The sequence below is a fragment of the Lepidochelys kempii genome, chromosome 8 (assembly GCF_965140285.1).
Source record: "Lepidochelys kempii isolate rLepKem1 chromosome 8, rLepKem1.hap1, whole genome shotgun sequence".
Classification (NCBI taxonomy): domain Eukaryota; kingdom Metazoa; phylum Chordata; order Testudines; family Cheloniidae; genus Lepidochelys; species Lepidochelys kempii.
In genome coordinates, this window is record NC_136387.1 from 75,628,717 (window position 1) to 75,651,775 (window position 23,059).

The following is a 23,059-nucleotide window of genomic DNA, read 5'->3' on the forward strand; positions in this document are numbered from 1 at the left end:
CTACGAAGGAAATGTCATTAAGAAGACTTTAAGCCAACTATCTGGTCTGCTACAGCTACTTTGAAAAAGCCAGTTGAGATTTCTCCCTGTAAAGGAAAATTTTTACTTGTGTATATAACTGACAGAAGTGGCTCTTCGCTTCCCATGTCAGCTGCCACCACCCCAGGCATAAAAAAAGGAGGGAGATGTTGGGGCCAATATGGCAGTGGGATGTGGCAGAGCTGAGCTTCTCTATGCCCTGCCCTCTACTGCTGTGCAGGCCTAACTGGGCAGCCCTGAATCAAGGAGGTGCAACTTCTTTCTTACAGCAACTAACTAGTGAAGGCCGATCAGAAGTGGCCTGCGTCCAGCATCATAACCACTCAGTAGTTCTGGTGAGCACCAACTTATTTCCTATAGTAGCCACTCTTCATGTTTGAGTGCAGTAATATACAATGCATCAGTTCTTCAACTTGATTTCACTGGAGCTAACCAACTTATGTCTGCTGAGGATCTGAACCAAAGTTGTCTTTCTTTTCAGTGTTTTGTTCTCAATCATTTGTACCTGGAACAGAAATATTTGATTCCTTTCTCTCATCTACTGTGGTCCTTTTTCTTTTCACTTTATTACCACCGCTTTTCTCCTTTTCCACTAAATTATCATTCATCAACAGACTAGTTTTGTTGCTCATAGCATATTTTCCCATTAATACTTCCTGTTTGATGCAAGTATGGCATTTATCCAAGGCAACATATTGTTTAAAAGAAAGTCAATTAAGTAAGCATCTCTTTTTTCCTATGCTCCTTGAACGCTTATAGGAAAAGAGATAAGTATAACAGCCTGCTGTTGAGGGTCAGTAAGTTGTTGAGTCACCAATTCGTCTCTATATCTTAACCTCCTTGCTCCTTCTGAAAGATCAGCCATCCCTTCCCCATGCTTGAGCTTAAGTGTCTCAGGGCTTGTCTAGTTGGGGATACTCACGAAAGCAAATTAAGCTAAACTGAATTAAGGCCACTTTAATTCTGAAAAAGTGTTTACACAGAAGTTTAATACAGTTTAACTAATCCACACCTTTAATTATTTAGGATTAATTTTCCTAAATATCTGCCTGTAGCTCAAGGTATGGCTGACCTTTCGTAAGGAGGTGAAGAGATAAAGAGATGATGGCTTAACCTGTGGAGGATCAGCAAATGTCTAAAGTTGTTCCTAACCTTAGAAACTAATAGTTGTGAAGAAAATAATAAATGTTGTGGTAAAATAAATATATTACTTGACTGACTTAAACTAGTAAGATACCACTGTGGTGTGTGAAGTAGAAAAAAAAGGGCTAGAAGAAAGTGATCTTCCAGGAAGTCCAGAAGCCATTCCTCTGCACTCAGTTGCAGATAATGATAGTCCCCACTGAAGAGGTCAAAAACATCACAGAATTATAGGAGCTCCAGTTGCACATTTAATGTTTGCTACAAAATAGTGTTTTGTCAACGTGCTAGTGTAGTGTCATGGTGGGAAAGGATTCAGCATGGAGGAGATATATTGTCAGCCTGTCCTAGCACTCAAGGACAAAATCTTAGAAGCAGCAAATTAAAATGGCAATTATCTTTATTGTGTAATATGAGGAATCTTTTATTTTTCAACATACCTTTGTCAGACTATCCATTTTAAAGGCAACTTGCAATGGCAAGCAAATAATATTTAGAAATCTTGCTACTGGGAAGTGCTTTATTTTACAACTAACCTGAGAATCCCTGGGATTCAAAGTATTGGAAGTCATAGATTTGAATTTGATCTGATCTTCTCTATAATTTTCTACTGTACCTTATACCTGCACCATTACATCTCTGAGTGCAAAAGTGTAATTGATACAGACAAAAGATGCCTATCACAGGCAACTAAATGTAAGTGACGAATTGTGAAAATGGAGACTAAACTAAAGTTAAAATAGAACTTTTGTTTGCTTCACAAAAAAAGAGAATAGAATTGTCTTTGCTTGAAATGTTTGACACTTTTCTTAAAAAGGTACTTATCAGGGAGGCAGGGCAATAGCAGAGGGACCTATGGCTCAAAAAAATTCTCAGAAAAGGACACTTTTTTTTTCCTTTAAATTTTAAGTTTCTTAAGTGAAATAGAAATCTCCCAGTTAACTAAAATTACAGTTCTTCCATAATGTCTGTCTGTAGAAACCTCTTATTTGCTACTGGGGGGGAATGGCCATTGCATTAAGTTGTTGAATACATTGAAACTGATAAAATGAGTAATTTATCTACATAGAAACAGATAAGAACATGGAAATGCATCTGACCCTCCTGCATTGAAATTTGCAAATAAAATTTCTATTGCAAACCCCAACCAATGACACTAGCATCTTTCACACTACAGTTGCGGTGCCTCTTAGCTGCCTTGGATGAATGTCCTCTTATGCTTTAGAGAGACAAGGTGGATGAGGCAATATCTTTTATTGGGCCAACTGCTCTTGGTGAGAGACAAGTTTTCAAGCTTACACAGAGCTCAAAAGCTTGTCTCTCTCACCAGCAGAAGTTGGCCCAATAAAAGATCTTACCTTACCCCTCCCCACTTGTGTCTCTACTATCCTGGGAGCATCACGGCTACAACACCACTACATATATTTTTATGCTTTTGCCATCAAGGTATTAATCCAAAATGGGGTACGATCAGTTTTGAAAATTGCATGGCAGGAGAAGTTAGTTAATGTACCAAGTTTGTGATAAGGATAACCTGTAAGGAAGGAATGGGGAGGGGAAGTAGAAGAGATTTGTACAAGTTCTCCATTTTATAAGAATGCATCACTATTTTGAAAGTCACATTCACCTGAATTGTTTTAATCTGCCTTTTTCTCTATGTGCATGGATACAGAAGCAGTGGAATATTTTGTTATTGAAAGAAATGTATTAACTACAAACTAGACTTTCAAAGAATGATGCAGTGAGCGGCTGCATTACAGCGGGGAAGCTGTTCGCATTTAGTTAATGAAGTGTTTCAGATCCTATGGGAATGAAAGGTGCTATATAAATGTAAAAAAAAATCATTATAAAGTTTCTCTCTCTAGTCACAGGGGATTTTGCTGTGTGTGTGTGTGTTAGAGCGATACAGTTGCAATCTTCTTTCATTCAAAATGTTTCAGCTTAAACCTGTTCCAACTTTCCCTCAGTGGCTTCATCTACAAAAATGAATCTATTAAAAATTAAAATTAATTTGTTAATCACACATTTCTGCCACTATGAATGAGTCTAATATGTTTTAGACTCATAGACTTTAAGATTAGAAGGGACCATCACGATCATCTACTCTGACTAGGGTGACCAGATGTCCTGATTTTATAGGGACAGTCCTGATATTTGGGGCTTTGTCTTACATAGGTACCTATTACCCCCCACCCCCGTCCCGATTTTTCACACTTGCTGTCTGGTCACCCTAACTCTGACCCGCCTGCACATTGCAGGCCACAGTATCTCACCCACACACTCCTGTAATAGACCCTTAATCTCTGACTAAGTTACTGAAGTCCTCAAATAATGGTTTAAAGACTTCAAGTTACAGAGAATCCACCATTTACGCTAGTTTAAAGCTGCAAGTGACCCATACCCCATTTTGCAGAGGAAGGTGAAAAACCCCCAGAGTCTCTGCCGATCCGATCCGGGGGGAAATTCCTTCCTAACAACGAATATGGCAATCAGTTAGACCTTAAGCATGTGGGCAAGACCCACCAGACAAACACTTGGGGAAAAAATGTTCTGTAGTAACTGGGAGCCCTCCTCATCTAGTGTCCCATCACCAGTTATTGGTGATATTTTCTGCTAGCAGACGCAGATAGCCTACATGCTGTTGTAGGCAGTCTCATCAAACCATCCCCTCCATAAACTTACAAGCTCAGTCTTGAAGCCAGTTAGGTTCCCCCGCCCCTTCTCTTGGAAGGCTGTTATAGAACTTCGCTCCTCTGATAGTTAGAAACCTTCATCTAATTTCAAGCCTAAATTTATTGCTGGCTAGTTTATATCCATTTGTCCTTGTGTCCACATTGGCACTTAATTAAATAACTCTTCTCCCTCCCTGGTATTAATCTCTCTAATGTATCTCCTCTCAGACTTCTTTTGGTTAGGCTAAACAAGCCAAACTCTTTGAGTCTCCTCTCATAAGGTAGGTTTTCCATTCCTCAGCTCATCCTAATAGCCTTTCTCTACACCTGTTTTAAGATTTTGGAAAACCATTCTGCATGGCTTAAAACTTTTTTCCAGGAGTCATGCTTTATGATCCTTTACTTCCAAATACACTTTTCTTATCTGACATAACTGTGTGGTAGAGGCTTTTGGGATAGAACTTGATGCCAAAGAAGAGAGTAGCCTGATGTGTGTGTGGAAAGGGTCATCCTAAACTGCTAATTGAATCTGTTTGGAAAAACAGTTTCCTCATGGACTGTTTTGTTTTAGAAAAGGCCATTAACCTGAGGGTAAGAGAGGAACTCTCCAGCCACAGTGCTAAGTGTCTCCCTCATTGTTTGTGCGGGCAGCAATCCCCAAACCTGCCCATAGCTCTCCACCAGTGAAGGCCAAAAATGTTGGATGAAATCTGCAACAACTACCAGAGCTCTCCAAGTGTCGCATATCGCATGGATTTTTGATGAGAAACTCCCTCATACAACACCCTGTAGCCTACAGGAAGGTGTATTGAACTACATGAGAAGAATCCATGCACTACTACTAGCTCTTTTATTAACAGTTCTTAATATTTCTGTGTATTTATCAACCCTTCTTAAACAAGGCCTACCTCCACCCCCAACCTTCATGAAGACTATCATTTGCTCATTCTGCTGCGATACAGGACTGTCACTGTAAGCACCTCTAGGCATGAGAACCCAGATTTTTAACATGACAAGCCTACATCTCAATCATTTACTACATTGCCTTTTGATGAACTAGCTCTGACTTTATGCTTGTCTAACTCATGCTAACACAGTGGATCTTTCTGGCAGGTAGGCCACAGAGAGAGCTTTCTGGGTCTGCTATTGTACTGAGCTTGGTCCTTTAGCTCAAGTGGTTGTAGCTTATTCTTTGATATTCCAAGTTCAGTCTCTGCACATGACTTAAAAATAGGCATTTCTATTGATTTAATCCTTTCTCTCTTCCCGGAGCGAGGAGTACAGTATTGCCAAACTGAAACATTTAAAAATTCTGACTCAGGGCTTGTTAAAATTAAGAGATCTAAAATCATGAGATTTACCAAATCAATCAAACCAAAAAAAAAACCAAACAAGGTTCTGCATTCTTTTTATTTGCTTCCTTTTTTTTCCCTTGTGGTCTGGAAGGTATACTCAGACTACATTTTCAAGGTTTTTCTTTTACAAACATGAAGGCTAGTAACTTATTTAAAAAAGAATGCAATCATGTAATAACTAGTGGCCATGAGCTGAGGCTTTAAGAAAAACACCAAATATCATTATACTTGTGATAAATTTGTGAGAGTTTGCAATACTGAGAACCCAGAAATATTAATACCAAACATTCTAGTTTACAAATAACTGTGTAGCAGTGACAAAGTGTGTTGTGTTTTCCCTCAATAGGCTGATTTTCCTGAAGTATAACTATCTTTTCCCCAGGTGTTGCTTCTGTATCTAGAGCTATAGGGGTTTGTGCTATACAGCTGAAAGTTATGGGATCATACCTGGCAACTGATCCTGTGGGTAATATGTGTGAGCAAATGTGATGACCTTCAAATAGTTGTTGACATGATTTTATATTGCAAAATAATATATTTAGAGATGAATGTGGCTGTTGTGTTAATATTTGTGTTGTATTTTTAGTGGCTAGATTTTGGTTAGTTGGAGCTGTCCCTCTAAGAATAGGGTGGAACACACATTATAGGAAATATTTGAAGAAGATGGAGGGTAGTGTGTGTGAGATGTTTGTTACTTGTGTGTGCAGCTGGTGGAAGAGCCGTTTTGTATAAGTACACAAAACTGCCAGAATTTAGCAGAGGGCTGGGTGCCTCAGGCAACTGCAGGCCTCCAGTTTGAATTCAGCCTAGCTCAGTAGAGATTAAAAGTTGTCCCCATATGAAATGAGTTTGTGTCTTAGTTCCTATTTCACAAATCCCCTTTCCCTAGCAGGTCAGGAGCTTGGTGGGCTATGGAGACTGAACTGTCTGTCCCCCTTTAAGAGGAAGTTCTGTTCAGAGCTGGGCTGAGGCAGACTGGCGGAGCTATGCTTCCCTGCTGCCACCCTGTAAATGAACACAGAGCTTAATCCACTGGGGCTACACAAGCATGAAGTAAACACAGTATTTGTTGAAGCTGGAGTTTACTTATATGCAATTTAGTTCATTCACTAATTTGCTTAAATTGTCATCCATGGACAGGCATGCTGGGGGTGCAGCAATACCCCCGGCTTAAGTGGTTATCATCATATACAGGGTTTACAGTTTTGCTCAATGGCTTTCAGCAACCCTACTATACAAATTGTTCCAATACCACTGCCCAGGGAGCTGTACAAAACTTGGCAGCTCTCACAAAGAGCTAGGGTGACCATACTTTCCAAAGGGAAAATGGGACACAGTGCGGGGCTTTGTGCCCTCTTTTTCTCCTGCCTCCCTCCCCCCTCCCCCAAGGGATTGGCCTCAGGCACTTGCTGGACCCCTCCCATGAGCCTGTTGCTAGTCTTGGACCCTGTTGGCCCCCTGCGTGCTGAAACTCTCCCCCCTACGTGTGGTTGGCATCTCTGCTTGCTCCCCACACTGTCCTCTGCACCCCACTTTTTTGACAAAAGTTTGTTCTTGCCAACTGAAGTTGGCAAGAGCAAATAGGACAAATACCCACTTTTGCCAATAAAAGTCAGGATGGCCGGGACAGGACTTACTAAAACAGCCTACCTTGGCCAAAATGGGACATATGATCATCCAAGAAAGAGCCAAAATGAAGGACACAAAAAAATCACTCAAGCAGGAAACAAACTGCTGAGGGCCTGAGCCCTGTGGGTAACTCTTGTTCCAACCTTGCTGTCTCAACCTATATGGCTGAAGGAACTCTTTCACCTCTATAAGTGAGAGAACGCCATGGGATGATGAAGTGCAGGTAACTCCAGCCCCCAAGGGACGCTAGCCCTGTATAAGAAGTACTCTTGAAAGGGCTAGTCAGCCTGTGGGGGAGGGTTGCCAACCCTCCAGGATTAATTAAAGATAATGTCATGTGATGAAACTTCCAGGAATTTGTCCAACCAAAATTGGTAACCCCCACCCCAACTGCAAGCCTGGGGAGTGTGGAATTGTGTGCGTCCCACCGACACCTCAGCCAAACAAGGGTGCCTTTCGCCCGATGCCTCTGGGACGCTGGGGCTCTACGACGTGCTGAAGCGGGAAAGTTAAACGCATGCGTGTTTCTTCACCAGAGGGCCGTGTGTGTTACTGGGGGGGGCGGGGAGTTGCGCGATGACGTCATGACGCTGAGCGTGGGACGTAACCGCGGTGTGACGCACACCCTGGCGAGCCCGTGAGTTTCTCGATATGGATTTTTTTTCCCGGCGCTGACAGTGGGGGAGGGGAGGGTGGTTCTCTGCAGGAGGGGGCGCGCGGGGAAAGGGTGGACCGCGCGTGCGGGGGGGGGGGACGACGACCCGAGTGGGGGCGAACCGACTGCCCTAGCGGCTCGGGGGCGTCCCCTCCATCCTGCCGCATCAGGGAACATGGCCGCCGCCGTCGCCGAGCTGGTGCGGCAAAGGGACTCGGCCCCGGCTGCCCCCGCAGGGTAGGTGGGCAGGCGGGGAGGCGAAGCGGGGGAGGCGGCGCTGCGGCCGGGCTGAGCGGGCTCCCCCGGAGCCCCGCGCGGGCAGGCGGGTGGCTTCCGCGCTGACCCGGCCCGGCCGGACACAAAGGGCTGCGCTGAGGAGGGTTTTGTTCGGTCACATGAAGCAGCGCAGCCAGTGAGCGAGGAGCTGGGAGGGGGAGCGGGGCCGCCGCCATTGCCAGGCGCTGAGGAGCTGGGGGAGCCCGGCGTCGCCTCAGGGGCGCGGGATTGCCGGCCGGCAGAGCTGGAGGCTGGGGCGCGGGGAGGAGAGGTAAAGCCCCGATACAGCGGTGCCCGGGCCCCCGCCGGCTGGCGGCTTGCTGCTGCTGCCCGCTGGGGCGTCCACACGGAGACTGGGATAGGAGGATGCAGAAGTTGCAGGGCAGCCGGGGTCACTCTGGGGATGTCTGGCAGGCCCGATGTCCCTGGGTGTGGAAATCAGCGTGGTGGGCTCTGCCGGGTACGGTGCCCACCTCTCGGCACAGTAGTGGAGTGGGGCTTGCCACCACACACGGTGCCCAGCTGGGTGCGTGGTCATGGTGGCAGAGAATGGCGTCCCCACTTGGGTGTGGTGTTACTCTGTTCCGACATTTGTCCCGTTCGCATGAAGCTGGGAGGTCAGCAAAACGTATGTCATTGTTACTGAAGCTGGCAAGTCTGTGGCCCATTGTGGAGTCTGAGAAGTCTGTGCTATGAATATGGTGGTGTCATCACTGTCTCCTGGGCACATGCTTCACAATATGCAGATGACTTACCAAAAGTTAGTAGTTCAGGTGTTAAAATTGTATTTGTGGGCTCAGATTACATTTGAAGTTGAAGCCCTTTTGTCATTGTGCCACTTGTTCAAAATCCCCAAATAAGCTTTCTTTCTTTGAATGCCTTATAGGTTTTTCATGTCTTTTGAAAAGGCATGCATTGTGGCTCTGGACTGACAAGACATGCCATTAATAAAAACGTGCCCAAATAGGTTCCCATTGGCATTGCACAAAAATAACACTTTAAGCAAAATCTCATTTGCAATATTGAAAAGTGATACTCTGATTTTCTAGCAGTTAATTTAATTATGAAGGCTGCATCATGGAATTTAGTAGTTAGAAGCATATTAGAAACCGTATGCACCCAACCAAGGCAACCATTTTATCTTGGGTAGCTTAATGAGGACCTGAGCTACGAGAGCAACACTTGAATAGTTGTGTTTCTCAAACTCCATGATGGGATTATAACTGTATGTAGCTTTATATCAGGAATTCTACATAATATTTTTTCCATTAAAAGTAGGTTCTAAATTACTTGTTTGGTTCAAGATGTGAAATAATTTTAAACAGAAGAATCTTACTACACTAAGATGAGTAAGATGCTTCAAGACTTCCACAATTTAATTTAACCCTTCTGCATAAAATTCTTCACTACCAGGATTACATGATGCAGCTGATTTTGAAGACTGCAGGAGTGGAGTGATTAGACAGAGAAAATAAATCCTGAAAAGCTGCTAACGGATCACTTAGATGCAGAGAGAATGCAGCAATTCCCTTACTGGAGAAGAGTTTAAGCAGAGTGCATGGAGGAGCAGTGCAGTGTGACAATCCTATTACACTGATTTATAATCAGAGCTGTTGTTGCAGACCTGTCAATAAGATAGCCAAGTGATGTGGTGTAGAAATATTCATGAATTATAACCAGAATTTGCAATCAGCTTCAGAATATTAATTTATGTATTATTTCCACAGCCATCCCAGTAAAGCTTTTAAAACTGGATGTTTGTCTTGCGTCAAAAAGTGACATTCTGTTTTTCAAATAAACATGTATGAGAGAAGGGATGGAAAAATAAATTGGTCACTAATTTCACAAAATTTTTTTCTTGTAATGGCAATAACTAAAGGAAAGCCAGAATACTGTGTCTGTATACTCCTTTCATACATTTTAATATAAAAACTCTGCATTTCAGTGCTTTTCCTCTGATTTCAGTGCAACATCTTCCCCTCTCCTCCTCCTTTCCAAATTCTCCCCAGAATATGCAAGATCTATAAATCGTTAGATTCTGTAGTGCTAAATGCTATCTACAAAACAATACAAAATACTTGTACGGTTTTTGAGTTAGCAATGTTTTCTTGCAGTGTTATCTTGAAACCTGTCTCTGCTGTTTCCATTTAGCTGACCTGGGTAGTCAGAAGAGAAGATGATGATAACTTTGAGCATCCTACATGTCTTCTCCAGCAACGTAACAGTTGACTGGAACTTGTGTTAGAGTGGTAGCGTCAGCAGTTGAATAAACAGGATATTGAACAATGGTAGTAATATTTTCCATTTTGAAATAACTGCATTCTGAATTTATTTATGGCTATTTCGAGAATTTAAGGGATGACTGCATTTTATCATCAAGAAGATTTGTGTATATGGCTGTATGTATAAACTGAATGTACTAATGCATATGCATTTTTGCTTCAAGTTCCTCAAAATCGCCTCTGGAAAACACACACTTTGAAAAAATACTAAAGTGATGGACAGTATTAATTATACAGTTATTGACCCGTAGGTTTTTAATTTTGAGCACCGATAGGCTTACTTATAGACTTGCAAAAGCTGTTTAAGTTTAAAATGGGGGGGGGGGGGGAGTATGGGGTGGTTACATAATTCCCATTGCAGTTTCATGAAGAAATCATTTTCACAATTCGTTGGACTCAGTGAAACTACTTGGACCTCTGATTCAATAGCCAGATGGGAGTTGCTGTTGATTATGGCACAACTAGAGTATATGGACTCTGTGGAACTTAAACCTTTCCCCCTCCCCATTGTTAGTTTTTAAAGAAGAAAACTGGTCTTCAACAATAAGCACAATGAGTAGTGCTCTTTCTAAGATTTTTGCTGCCTGGTATCTCAAGGTAGTGTATCCAGTATTAACTTTGTGTTTTTAAAGAGCTAAATGAAATTGAATATAAGGCAGTTTGCTTTGTAGTCTACGGTAAAAATACAGTACTATTGGTTCTTTTTCAAAGGCATGAAACTTTGAAAAAGTGTAGGCTTTGTCTAAATAAGGAAGTTTTGACTGGTTTAGCTTAAATTGATTTTTTTTAAAAACTGATTTAAATTGACTCAAACCTCTGTGTGGTCATTTACTTCAGTTTAAGAGCTGCTTATTTTGATTTAGCATAAATAGGTTTATCAATTTAAAATCATAATAAGCTAGTTTTATACCAGAATAAGTGTTCCCATCATTTTCCACCACTTTAACTATAAATTGGTTTTAAATCACATTTTTCATTAAGCCCGTACAGTTTTCTCTTGTAGGCATGTCCTAGTTATAGAAAAGTACTTCAGGTTATTGGCCAAGTATGCAAAACTTTGGGTGGATAATTAAAATTGTACAGAAATATGATGTTTTGCATATAAGCTGTTTCTCAGATGGATGCTACTAAACTAGGTAGTCCCAAAAATAAACTTGAAAGGATGTCAAATCACATGAAGTATCCTTGGAGGAATGCCTTTTCCCCATTTAAAAAAAAAAATAATAAAAGCAGGGTGGGGAGAGAGAAAGCATCCTTTTTCATGTGCTTTTTTGCTTGAACAGGCTGTTCCCCTTAAAATTCAAAACTTCTGAATGTTTTCTGTTCCATTTGTGTGTGTACTACTTGTATTATTCATAGGTCATAGAAATATGCCTCCTGTCTTTGCTGTGCAAGGGCAATGACATAGTTAATATAGTTTCCTTCACCTCTTTAAAATTCCATGAATTAGACCATAGCTACGGTAATACTTTCTGTGCAAGATTTGATTAGTTTCTGAGATGACAGCTACCTGCCAGTGGTGGACTTGGAGTTAGTGAGGCCCTATGCAGTTTCATTTTCAGAGGGCCCCCCCTTGTGACCCAGCCAAGAAAACATTCTCTCATCTCCCCTGCCCCATTTTTCATTCTTTTTCTCTTCATCCTCCTCCTATATTATAAGTAATGGGAAGTAAATGAAAATAAAGTGAGGTACCTTGATTGGGATGGGGTTGGGGTGCAGGAGGGGCTGCAGGGGATGTGCTCTGGGAGGAAGTTTGGGTGCTGGGTGTGGGCTCTGGGCTGGGGCAGGGGAGGTTGGAGTGTAGGGGGAGGGGTGCAACTCTGGGAGGAAGTTTGGATGTGGGGTGCAGGCTCTGGGCTGGGGGTTGGGTGCAGGAGGGGGGCAGCGCTTACCTCAGGTGGCCTGGCTCCCAAAGTGACTGGCACACACACCCCTCTGGCAGCGGCTCCTAGGTGGGGGAGGCAACGGGATCTCTGTGTGCTGCTGCCTGCAGGCACCGACCCCACAGTTCCCATTGGCCGCAGTTCCCAGACAAAGGGAGCTGTGGAGTCGGCACTTGGGGCGGGGGCAGCACACAGACACCTACACCCCCAAGGGGCCGCAGGGATATGCCAGCTGCTTCCGGGAGCAAAGCAGTGTGGAGGGAGGGAGGCAGGGAGCCGCCTTAGCCCTGCTGCTGGCATGTCTCTGTGCCCCTTGTGGGGAGGGGGCAGCGGTACAGTGCGGAGCCGCCTCCCTCCTCCCTGCCAGGGGCATGCAGAGATGTGCCAACCGCCAGCCGCTTCCAGGAGGGCCATGGGGCCACCGGCCACAGCATGCAAGCAGCCTGCCTGCCTGCCTGAGCCCTGCTGCACCACCGGCCGTGACTCAGGGGCAGGTTGTTAGATATTTGTCCTGCATTTTGGGGGCCCTCCTGTCGTTGAGGGCCCCGTGCCTCTGCATGGTTTGTTTCATGGTAAATCCTCTCCTGCTGCATGCCAAGAAAAGGCACTGATCAGTGACTTTGGATAGACTTTAATATAAGATTTCCAGATTGTTGACAGGAGTGTGTATTCTTTAGGAAGAGTAATGTTACTTGTTCAGTTTATAGTAGTCATCCTAGATCTTGGTATTAGTAGTGTTTTTCTCAGAATTGGACAATACTCAAATGTAAATAGTCGTTCTTTGAATATTTTGATTTATATTATTATTGATTATATTTTGATTCCTTGATTTGTATTATTTGAAGTGTAAGACAAATGATTAGTTGTGTGCACTTTGGCTGGTTAACAGTATACAGCAGCTGTTGTGATGAATAAGCACAGTTTATTATTGCCACTTAGGCTCTAGGGGGAAGAAACTGGCTTAACAGTGAGTATGCATTTTTGTTTTCTTCTACACCCAATGTTAACTAGCTTATTTAATGTTTCTTAGTGAACTTGATAATATTTAAAACTCCCTTTTAAACGAACATAAGCATGATGCTAATATTTATGGAATGGGGGTTAGTACTTCAGAAATGACTAAATTCACCAGCTCCATCTGAAAATGTTAGCTCTAAGGATTATTTATACTTTTTGATTTTGAGCAGTTTTAGCAGTTACTCATATGTAATTGACCAAATGAATGATGATAGGATGTTTAGTCTTTCAGCGTTTCTTGAAATTCGTACACAGTCAAGGCAATGTTAATATTAGGTTTAAATCAGTATGAGGTTCAGATTGGTTGGAAAACTGTTCCCAGAGAAAGAAAAGGAGTACTTGTGGCACCTTAGAGACTAACAAATTTATTTGAGCGTAAGCTTTCGTGAGCTACAGCTCACTTCATCGGATGCATGCAGTGGAAAATACAGTGGAAAAAATTACCCAATTGTTTCATGTTCTCTGTCTATATAAATCTCCCCACTGTATTTTCCACTGCATGCATCCGATGAAGTGAACTGTAGCTCACGAAAGCTTATGCTCAAATACATTTGTTAGTCTCTAAGGTGCCATAAGTACTCCTTTTCTTTTTGCGGATACAGACTAACATGGCTGCTGCTCTGAAACCTGTTCCCAGAGAGTAGTTATTAGTGGTTCACAGTCATGCTGGAAGGGAATAACGAGTGGGGTCCCGCAGGGATCAGTTCTGGGTCCAGTTCTGTTCAATATCTTCATCAGTGATTTAGATAATGGCATAGAGAGTACACTTAAAAGTTTGTGGATGATACCAAGCTGGGAGGGGTTGTCAGTGCTTTGAAGGACAGGATTATAATTCAAAATGATCTGGGCAAACTGGAGAAATGGTCTGCAGTAAATAGGATGAATTCAATAAGGACAAATGCAAAGTATCCTACTTAGGAAGGAACAAGCAGTCGCATGCATACAAAATGGGAAATGACTCCCTTGGAAGGAGTACCGTGGAAAGGGATCTGGGGGTCGTAGTGAAACACAAGCTAAATGTGAGTCAACAGTGTAACACTGTTGCAAAAAAAGAAAGCATTATTCTGGGATGTATTAGAGGAGTGTTATAAGCAAGACATGAGAAGTAATTCTTCCGCTCTACTCCGCGCTGATTAGGTTCAACTGGAGTATTGTGTCCGGTTCTGGGCTCCACATTTCAGGAAAGATGTGGACAAATTGGAGAAAGTCCAAAGAAGAGCAACAAAAATTATTAAAGGTCGAGAAAATATGACCCATGAAGGAAGATTGAAAAAATTGGGTTTGTTTAGTCTGGAAAAGAGAAGACTAAGAAGGGCCATAACAGTTTTCAAGTATATAAAAGGTTGTCACAAGGAGGAGGAAGAAAAATTGTTCTTTATAACCTCTGAGGAGAGCACAAGAAGCAATGGGCTTAAAATGCAGCAAGGGAGGTTTAGATTGGACATTAGGAAAAACTTCCTAACTGTCAGGGTGGTTAAGCACTGAATTGCTTGCGGAGGTTCTGGAATCTCCATCATTGGAAATTTTTAAGAGCAGCTTAGGCAAACACCTGTCAGGTGTGGTCTGATAATACTTAGTCCTGCCATGAGTGCAGGGGACTGAACTAGATCCTTTCCAGTCCTATGATTGCTAGAACTTCTAGTATAGTGTCAGTGTATGGATGACTACTTCCAAGGTGCCTAAAATAACTAACTAGCGACATGTCTACGACTTTGTAAAAGTTTAAATTTTCTAAAAGTGGAATTGCAGTTCTTTAAATGTAGTCTTGCCGTTCAAATTTGCATCCTTACTCTGTTTTAATAAGGAAAGTAAAATGATGTAAACTGACTTTATAAACTAATACTGCTGTCAAATTATTTTGAGGAACACTTATTTTTATAACTCATTTCAACTACCACTATTTAGTTCATTTATATGAAGCCACTACTGGATAATGTTACAGGACTTCCAAATGCAAAAGAAATCAAGCAAATAGGATATTAATCAGAAAGCCTTGTGGGAGGACGAGTTAGAATTGCTGCTTTTCAGCTGTCGTACAGTCACTGATGACAGAAGTCAGGATTATCCCAGCTTTTCTGTAGGAGCACCCATTTTGTGGATCAGTAATTGGCAGTTCTACATGGTAATACCTCACTTTACAGTTCTATGGTTCTCTGAACACAAAGGGCAAAACGAGGTGTAAATTCTGTAGCTTTCATTGGCTGTGTAGGTGTTTCTTAAGTAATGTCCTCTGCTGTACATTTGGATTATTAAACTTTTATACGTTAAAAATGGAAGAAAAATTAGGTATTCCTTAACAAAGCCAATCTGTATAAAATTAAAATAATTAATTTTTTGTGCTAAACTGAAGAGATCATCCTTATGTTGTCCGGTGAAAAGTTTAGCTACTTTGTGTTGTCCAGCTCCTGGGAAGGGAGGATGCTGGGATTTCTACCTAGGAACTGTCCAAAGCACACTGCGCTCCTACCCAACAACTTGAGGTGCCAGGAAGGCTGGGCTGACCCTTTTGGGGGCTCCATCTTTTGTGTTAGCTTCTGAATAGAGAGTGTCTGTTAAAATTTAAGTTCTGTCTGCTGTAGCTGTTGGAAGGGAATGGTAACAGACCAATCTTGTTAATTGTACTTTGTGGCATTTCAGAATGTATAGACACAGTTGTATAGACCCTTGTGTAGACACAGTTCCTACAGCTGGACCTCTTTATACCACCATATCAATGAAACTTTGTCCTAATATTACTAAGACCAGTTCTGGGCATAGTGGGAAATTTTTAGAAAATTTTCCTAATGTAGATCAGGTCTGTGTCCTCACACGAAAATGCTTCAGGTATTGTATAAACATTGCCAGTACTGGTCTGAGTGCAAAAGCACAACAACAACAACAAAAGAGATATCATCTCCCCCTCTGTGCTTATGCCCTGCACCTTGGTGCATTGAATCTGTGGATGGCAGCAATGGTTACTGCAGTTTATTTCTTCCCAATTCTATCCCACATTTGTGTGTGTACTTTGTCCTCCTGATCTTTGCTGTACTTGATTAGAGCTCTGAAAAATTGCGGAACCCAATAAGACAGATTTAGTACACTTTATAAGAACATTGCACTGAAGCTGACAAATTCTAAACTTGTTTTGAAAACTTTGTCCTGTCTTTTGTGCAATGAAAAACAAGTCACCAGATAGATGGCATTTTTAGAAAGAGCAGTTGGCAAGAGATTGATATTGTACTCTCACCACTTTCCTGAAGTAGAAGAAGGAAAGAAGGCGTTGGTGAATTAGCCCAGGTTAGTTATAAAGAATGGGTGGGTTGGAGATGGAGAATCATAGAAATACAGGACCTGAAGGGACCTGATGAGGTCATCGCTAGTCAATCCTGCCTCAGTGTAGGGGAGTGAAGTATACTTAGACAATCCCTGAAAGGTGTTCATCTAACCTGTTCCTAGAAACCTCAAATGACAGGGATTCCACAACCTCCCTAGGTAACCTGTTGTAGTGCTTAACTATCCTTATAGTTAGGAAAAACTTTTTGATATCTAATTTGAATCTTCTTGCTGCAAACTAAGCCAATTACTTCTAGTCCTACCCTTGGTGGACCTAGAGAACAGTTTATAGCAATTATTTATCTATTTGAAAGACTGTTATCGTGTCCTCTCTTGAGTGTTCTCTAAAAATGCCCAGTTTTTTCAGCCTTTCCTCATGTCATATTTTCTAAACCTCTTACCATTTTTGTTGCTTTCCTCTGGATCTCCAAGTTGTTCACATCCTTCCTAAAGTGTGGTGCCCAAAAATAGGACACAGTACTGCAGCTGAGGCATCACCAGTGCTGAACAGAGCAGAACAGTCATTTCCCATATCTTACATCTGATATTCCTGTTAATACATCAGCCTTCTTTGTCACAGCATCTCAGTGTTGACTCTTTCAAACTGTGATCCGCTATAACCTGGATCCTTTTCTGCAGTGCTGCTTCCCAGCTAGTTTACTTCTTGTCTTAATTACTATAATTTCAGAGCAGTTCTCCAATTTATCAAGATGATCCTGAATTCTAATCCCATCCTCTAGAGTGCTTGCAACCCCTCCCAGCTAGGTGCCATCTGAAAATTTTATAATCATACTCTCCATTCCATCATCCAAATCATTAATGAAAATAATGAATTGGTACCGGACCTAGGACAGACCCCTTAAGAAACCCCACTTGATATGTGCTCCTAGTTTGACTGAACTATTGAAAACTAGTCAGTACGGTCTTTCAGTGAGTTATTCACCCACTTTACTAAGCTTCATTTAGACCATATTCCATAGGAATGGATATAACAGTAGTTGGGGATATCTTGTGTATTTAAAAATTAAATCAAACTTAAGAACTAACTGTGTCAAAGCAGCAAGACAGTTGGTGATCGTTCCATGTTTTTCTGTGTATAATCAAATAAGACAGTGCCAGTCATCATCCTGACAGTTTTGACTGTGTAGTATCCTTTCCACAACTTTCGTCTGTCTGTTGGCTTTTTAAAATTTATTAGATAGTAAATGCTTTGGGACAGGATTGTCTTCCTGTATGTCTGTACAAAGCCTAGGATGTATTGGACACTATAGCACTGTAAATACTGTGGGGTGGGATTGGCAGACTTCTCAGGGAGCTGCCTTAGCAGTAGTTCCAATGAGCCAGATCCCAGCGGGAGAAAAGAAGGAACATGATTTACATCCTAAGCAGAGTTAGCCATCCCTTCCTCCAAAAAGGCCTTACATTTAAACTTTCCAGGAGGTAATATTTACCCATTGGTTTTCCTTTGATTGCCTGGTCAATTCACTGTGGGTTCCACTGCTACAGAGATAGCACTGGCAACTCGGGGAAACTTGATGGGCTAGAGAGAACCTTCCGGACTGTGTCCTGGACAAGTGCCAACACGTGAATCCTAGGAAGAAAATGCAGTTAAAGAAATAGCGTTCACCTACAAAATAAAAATTTGTCTTTCTTAGCGCAGCCACTCAGCTATAGTTTTCTGGAAGGTTATCGCTGCTTTCCACCATTGCACTAGCAGCAGTGTGCATCAACATGCACACAGAGATCTGCACAAGGGGCAGAATCAATAATGGAAACAACTTGGAAACACCATCTGAGCTCTAGTAGAACTGAAGTGTCACAATATTTACAAAAATGCCATACAGATACTTAAGTACATTCATAGATTTTTAAGGCCAGAAGAGACCATTACAATCATATAATCTGTCCACCTGTATAACATAGGCCACCAAATTTCACCCAGTAATTCCTGCTTAAAGCCCGAATCTTTGGTTTGTTTATTGTTAGATCTGTCACCTGGGCATAGTACCAAGAAGAGGTTTGCAGTCCAAATCCTGCATGGTCAGTCTCTGGAGCTTGAGTAATGGGCCTGGAGGGAGCCTTACTCAGCCCTCTGCAGCCAGAAAGAGGGGCCCTGCAGCTTGCTTTCTTTGGTGGCAGTGATCAAATTTAATTGGCCCCTAATGGACTAATAACCTACAAGTCAAAAGGGGTTGTTATCTCAGTCTGATCCTCCAAGAAGGAAAGTGGCTGCAACCTTCCATAATTGGCGTACTGTTGATTCTTTTTAGATCTGACTGATGTGGGGGAGATTGAGAAGGCTGATTCCACTTGTGTGTCACCTTAGCTCTGCCCTAGAATTAGGAGGTTTTAAAAGTTTGAGGGTCCTGGGGGAAGCAGCGTTGAAGTTACCAATGAATCTTCCTAAAGAGATTAAGCCACAGTGAACTAGTATGCTTTAATTTATGCATATTAACTTCACACTGTTAATTTGTCTTAACTCTTGAATATAAATAAAACTGAAATGATTATTCTAGGTATAGTCTAATATGTTCATTTCTGAGCACTTCATATTAGAAAGAAACTAGAGAGAATTTGGACAAGTGCAACAAAGTTGACCAAGCGATTAGAAGGATTGATGTGTGAAGAAGTATTAAGACACTGTATAGCTCAACTGAAGAATTGATAAACTGTTTAAACATTGTTTCAGCTAAATTGGTTTTGGCATGGTTTAGTTGGTAAGTTCAGCTGTTAAAACCTTGTTTTAAAAATAGTTCTGGGCTCTAAAATGGTCTTTAACATTGGATGGCCAAACTGATGAAAAGTTGGCCAAGTAGAACATTATTTATACATTGTATGTTAACTTGGTTTTAAGCCCAGTGCAGATAGACCTGGAAGAACTTTAAAAGTAGTCTGCCAGTGTTGTGGGCACCTCAAGTTGAGCTTTTTCAAAATGACAGTGATGGAACAAGGTTCTAAGCTAATCTAGGAGAAAATTGAAATAGCTTTGAGAGGAGCTGTTTCAAAAATGTTTCCTTGTTGCCTTAGACCAGGCTGTGTTTGAAAATTTGAGCAAACTTTTCTTTATGGTGAGGGTCTTTCCTTCCCGTTTGTTTTTTGGTATTGTTCCAGGTCAGATTTTCAGAGTTTCTTGCAACAAATTCAAGGAACCAGCAAATTAAATTGAAACAACATATGCTCATATCTTCATGTTTTTCAATTCATACAGCTTCATTAGCCTTAATTCTTTTTCTTAAAGTAGATTGTGTCATCCAAGGAATCTAGTAAAGAAAAATGCTTGATGTTAAGGAACAGCTTAATTGGGAGGGTACTGAGAAATCAAAGTGGTGCTATGAAGCACAAGCACTTGTCAGTGACATTCTTTGCTCAAATTTAGCTTCCCTTGAATGTCGTCTGGGGACAGCACTACTCATTCAAAGATACTTACCTCTCTTCTTTTTCTCTCTAGAGTCTTGTCCTTTATCCTCTGACACAGACACAAAGCCTGGTGGTAAACTTAAGGATGCACACCTGGGAGCAATACTAACTAATAGAGTTGAGAAAGACACTTTGATGTCAGCTTCTTTTCTAAATATTGTCAGTCTTCAAAAAATTTTCAGGTGGCATACTAGTACCCTGGCTGTACCTTTGTTTATAATATTCTTAAATCAGAAAAAGATTTAAAGAAGCTGGCCTGTCCTCCTAATGTCACTTCTTTGACTTATTCAAGGAGATTTGGTTTCAGCTGGTTTTATGAATTTGGTGAAGAAGCCAGACTTATCAAATCCCTAAACATTCCTTGAGTTTTTCTGTATTCTTCCTTCACCAGACTTATAGATAACAATTGTAGGATTTCATTGGCTCTGCAGAAGGTGTTTGAGCTTAAATAAATGGGAAATGTAAGAGTATTCAGAACTATTTCTGGTTTCAGATTGACAAAGTAACCCACTCTAAAATACATTCCAGATACTGTTGGAATGTGTTTTGGAGTCTTTACATCCCTAAAATGTTTAAACAGGAAGGATTAATTTGCTGAAGCATTCTCTGAGTATTCTGTATCAGATATGGTACTTCTGGACCCTACCCAGAAACTAATACAGAAAATTCTTTCCTGAGTATCTGGCTGTGAATCTTGTCCCTATGCTCAGGGTTTAGCTGATCGCCATATTTGGGGTCAGGAAGGAATTTTCCTCCAGGGCAGATTGGAAGAGGCCCTGGAGGTTTTTCGTCTTCCTCTGTAGCATGGGGTACGGGTCACTTGCTGGAGGATTCTCTGCTCCTTGAATCTTTAAACCGCGATTTGAGGACTTGAATAGCTCAGACATAGGTGAGAGGTTTTTCGCAGGAGTGGGTGGGTGAGGTTCTGTGGCCTGCATTGTGCAGGAGATCGGACTAGATGATCATAATGGTCCCTTCTGACCTTGGTATCTATGAATCTATAATATGGAGCGCTACGTTTACCCTTGAAAATCCTAACTTGTAGTGCTATTACACTAACAAACTAACAGACAAACTTAGGGCTACAAAAGTCCCAGGTGAAAATACTGAGGTGGCAACTTCAGGGCCAGCAGATGATCTAAACACATTCATAGCCATCATGTTCAGCCGTTCTGAGGCTGTTTTCATTATCTTTGCTCTTCAGAACTTTTCTTCTTTTGCCTTCTAATCCATCATTGGGTAGTTTGCCTCTGACCCGTCCCCACCCTGTACTCCATTCCTCATCTGGATTCTGTCTGGACAAGGAGCAGTGTTTCCTCTTTTGTTGGAAAGGAGCTGTCTGCTGTTCCTATCCTGAAAGGGAAGCCATTCAGATTTTTTACTAAAAAGATGGGTGCTTTCCCTTCTTTCTGCCAGTCAGTGTGTTTGCTATATTAGTGCTCCCATGAACTCCCCTGTTTTATGGGTCCTGGTGTGTCCTGCAAGGATTGGGTTCACTTTAGGGGTACAGACTGTGGAGATTTCATATAATGTCTCTGCATAAATTACTTGGAACTGTCATCTGATTGGCCTTTTTAGTCAATTTTTAAAGCTTAGGTGGTCAAAAGCCTCACTGACAAGGTGAGTGTTGCCCTTTCTCTTAATCTGAGTGCTCATTTTGGTTTGTTTCAAAAGGATTCTTGGTTCTGGTCCATTTGGCACAGGTTACATAAGCTATATACTGATAGGACAAGGTACTCTCACCAGACAGTGGAATATTTTCTACCTAAATAATTCTTCATCTGGAATCAGTTTCCCTCCAGTTAAAAATCTGGCATTGCGGTCTGTATTCTGAAGTTAATTGGGTTATTCTGGGAACAGCTAAAATGAAGTGCAAAATATATGATTTTCCCCATCTGTTCTGGATTTTTGTCAATCTTAGCTAAAGCAGATTTGAAACATTCTTCTAGCAGAGTTCTTTTGGTGTCTGTTGCTATCTCCCCTTAATCCAATAGGTGACAAGCTTCTCTTCGCTTAGCCACTAATCCCCCCACCCCTCATTGCCTTCTGGTAATATACCTTAGCCAGAAATATGTGGAAGTTTGTCTCTTGTCTATCCTATCTCAATGATGTTTTTCTTTGAAACATCCTGTGTAAATTTCACATAATGGGATATTATCATGCATAAATTGGAAGAGGGATATCAATTTCCTCACCAAAACCTAGCTAATATATAAATATCTGTAACTTGGAAAAATGCAGCTGTATATACAGGGAAGGAAAAAATATTAGAAACAAATACTTGATAGTGGGAAGAAACCTGGGAAGCAGTAATTCTGAAAGAGACCTATAGGTAGTGGAAAGCAAGCTGGACAGCATGAGCTTGCAGTGTAAGCTGGCAGCTCGCACAATCATACCTGGAATATTATGTTAATTTGACATCCAGAACTAAACATAATGATACTGGCAAGGTTGAGAGAGTTAATTTGTTGTTCCACATTATCATGTGGCTGGAGGGATTAATTTGAATAAAAATTAAAAGAGCTAAATATTTATAGCTTGTCTAAGTGATGACTAAGCAAAAGGGGATTTGAAGGGAACAGTGCCTACAAATACTTGAAAGGTGTAAACAGTAAAGAGGGAGAAGAATTAATTAGTCTGCGATCTTCCAATGAACTCTCCCCAGAAAGACCTCTTCCCCACGTGGAGCACACTAATGTCAAAGAGACACTATGGGCAGAGGGATCTGCCTCTATGAAGCTCACTGCAGGAGTGAGAAACTTTCACTATTATGTAGTAGTGTGCAATATAACTATGAATTAGGAGGAAATTAAGAGAATGAGAAAATCTACCTGATGGTCAAATGTATAGGCAGTAGAATAAATTTCCAAAGGAAGTGGTAAAAGCTCCTTTTTTCAGCACTTTTAAACTATTCTGGACAAAACACTAGAAAATGTACTATATAAAACCATCCTTTATTTACAAGGAGATGGACAAAATGATCTAGTGTAAGGGTTCCCAAATGTTTACAGAAGGTCCACATTTTAATAGAACAAATGTCTCATGGATCATCTATTTGCAGTCTCACATAGTGAGTACAGCAATGACTTATATAGGAAAGTAGTAGTAGGAACGTCTTAAATATGTCTTTAGTTTATCTTGATGCAGGTTAGTGGATCCAGGATCTTGTGACCAGTCACTTCTCTGTGGCTTTCTATGGTCTCTTGCATGTCTAGTTCTGTCATACTTCATCCTGTTTGTTATTCCTTGTTAATGACTAGGTCAGAAGCTTGAATCTGAGTTCTTGTCTTTATTTGACATTTCTTTTTAGACAATGAGACAATATAGTCATGTAGGTAGTCTTTACATGGGAAAGTTGCATTGGTTTAACATAAATTATTTT

At 41.4% G+C, this 23,059-nt stretch overlaps 1 protein-coding gene across 10 annotated transcripts in view; it reads left to right on the forward strand.

Annotated features, from left to right (window-relative positions):
• Positions 1-7,412: 7,412 nt before the first annotated feature.
• The window catches only part of ZNF644 (zinc finger protein 644), a 77,397-nt gene continuing 61,750 nt past the window's right edge, over positions 7,413-23,059 (forward strand). For 4 of the 10 annotated variants that reach the window (XM_073357095.1, XM_073357106.1, XM_073357108.1 and 1 more), the window contains exon 1: positions 7,420-7,472. In XM_073357095.1, the coding sequence (XP_073213196.1) occupies positions 7,420-7,472 (53 nt within the window). Of the gene's footprint in view, positions 7,473-7,604; positions 7,728-8,017; positions 8,038-23,059 lie in introns of those variants that run through there. The other 6 variants (XM_073357110.1, XM_073357103.1, XM_073357102.2 and 3 more) reach the window with 6 other exon arrangements.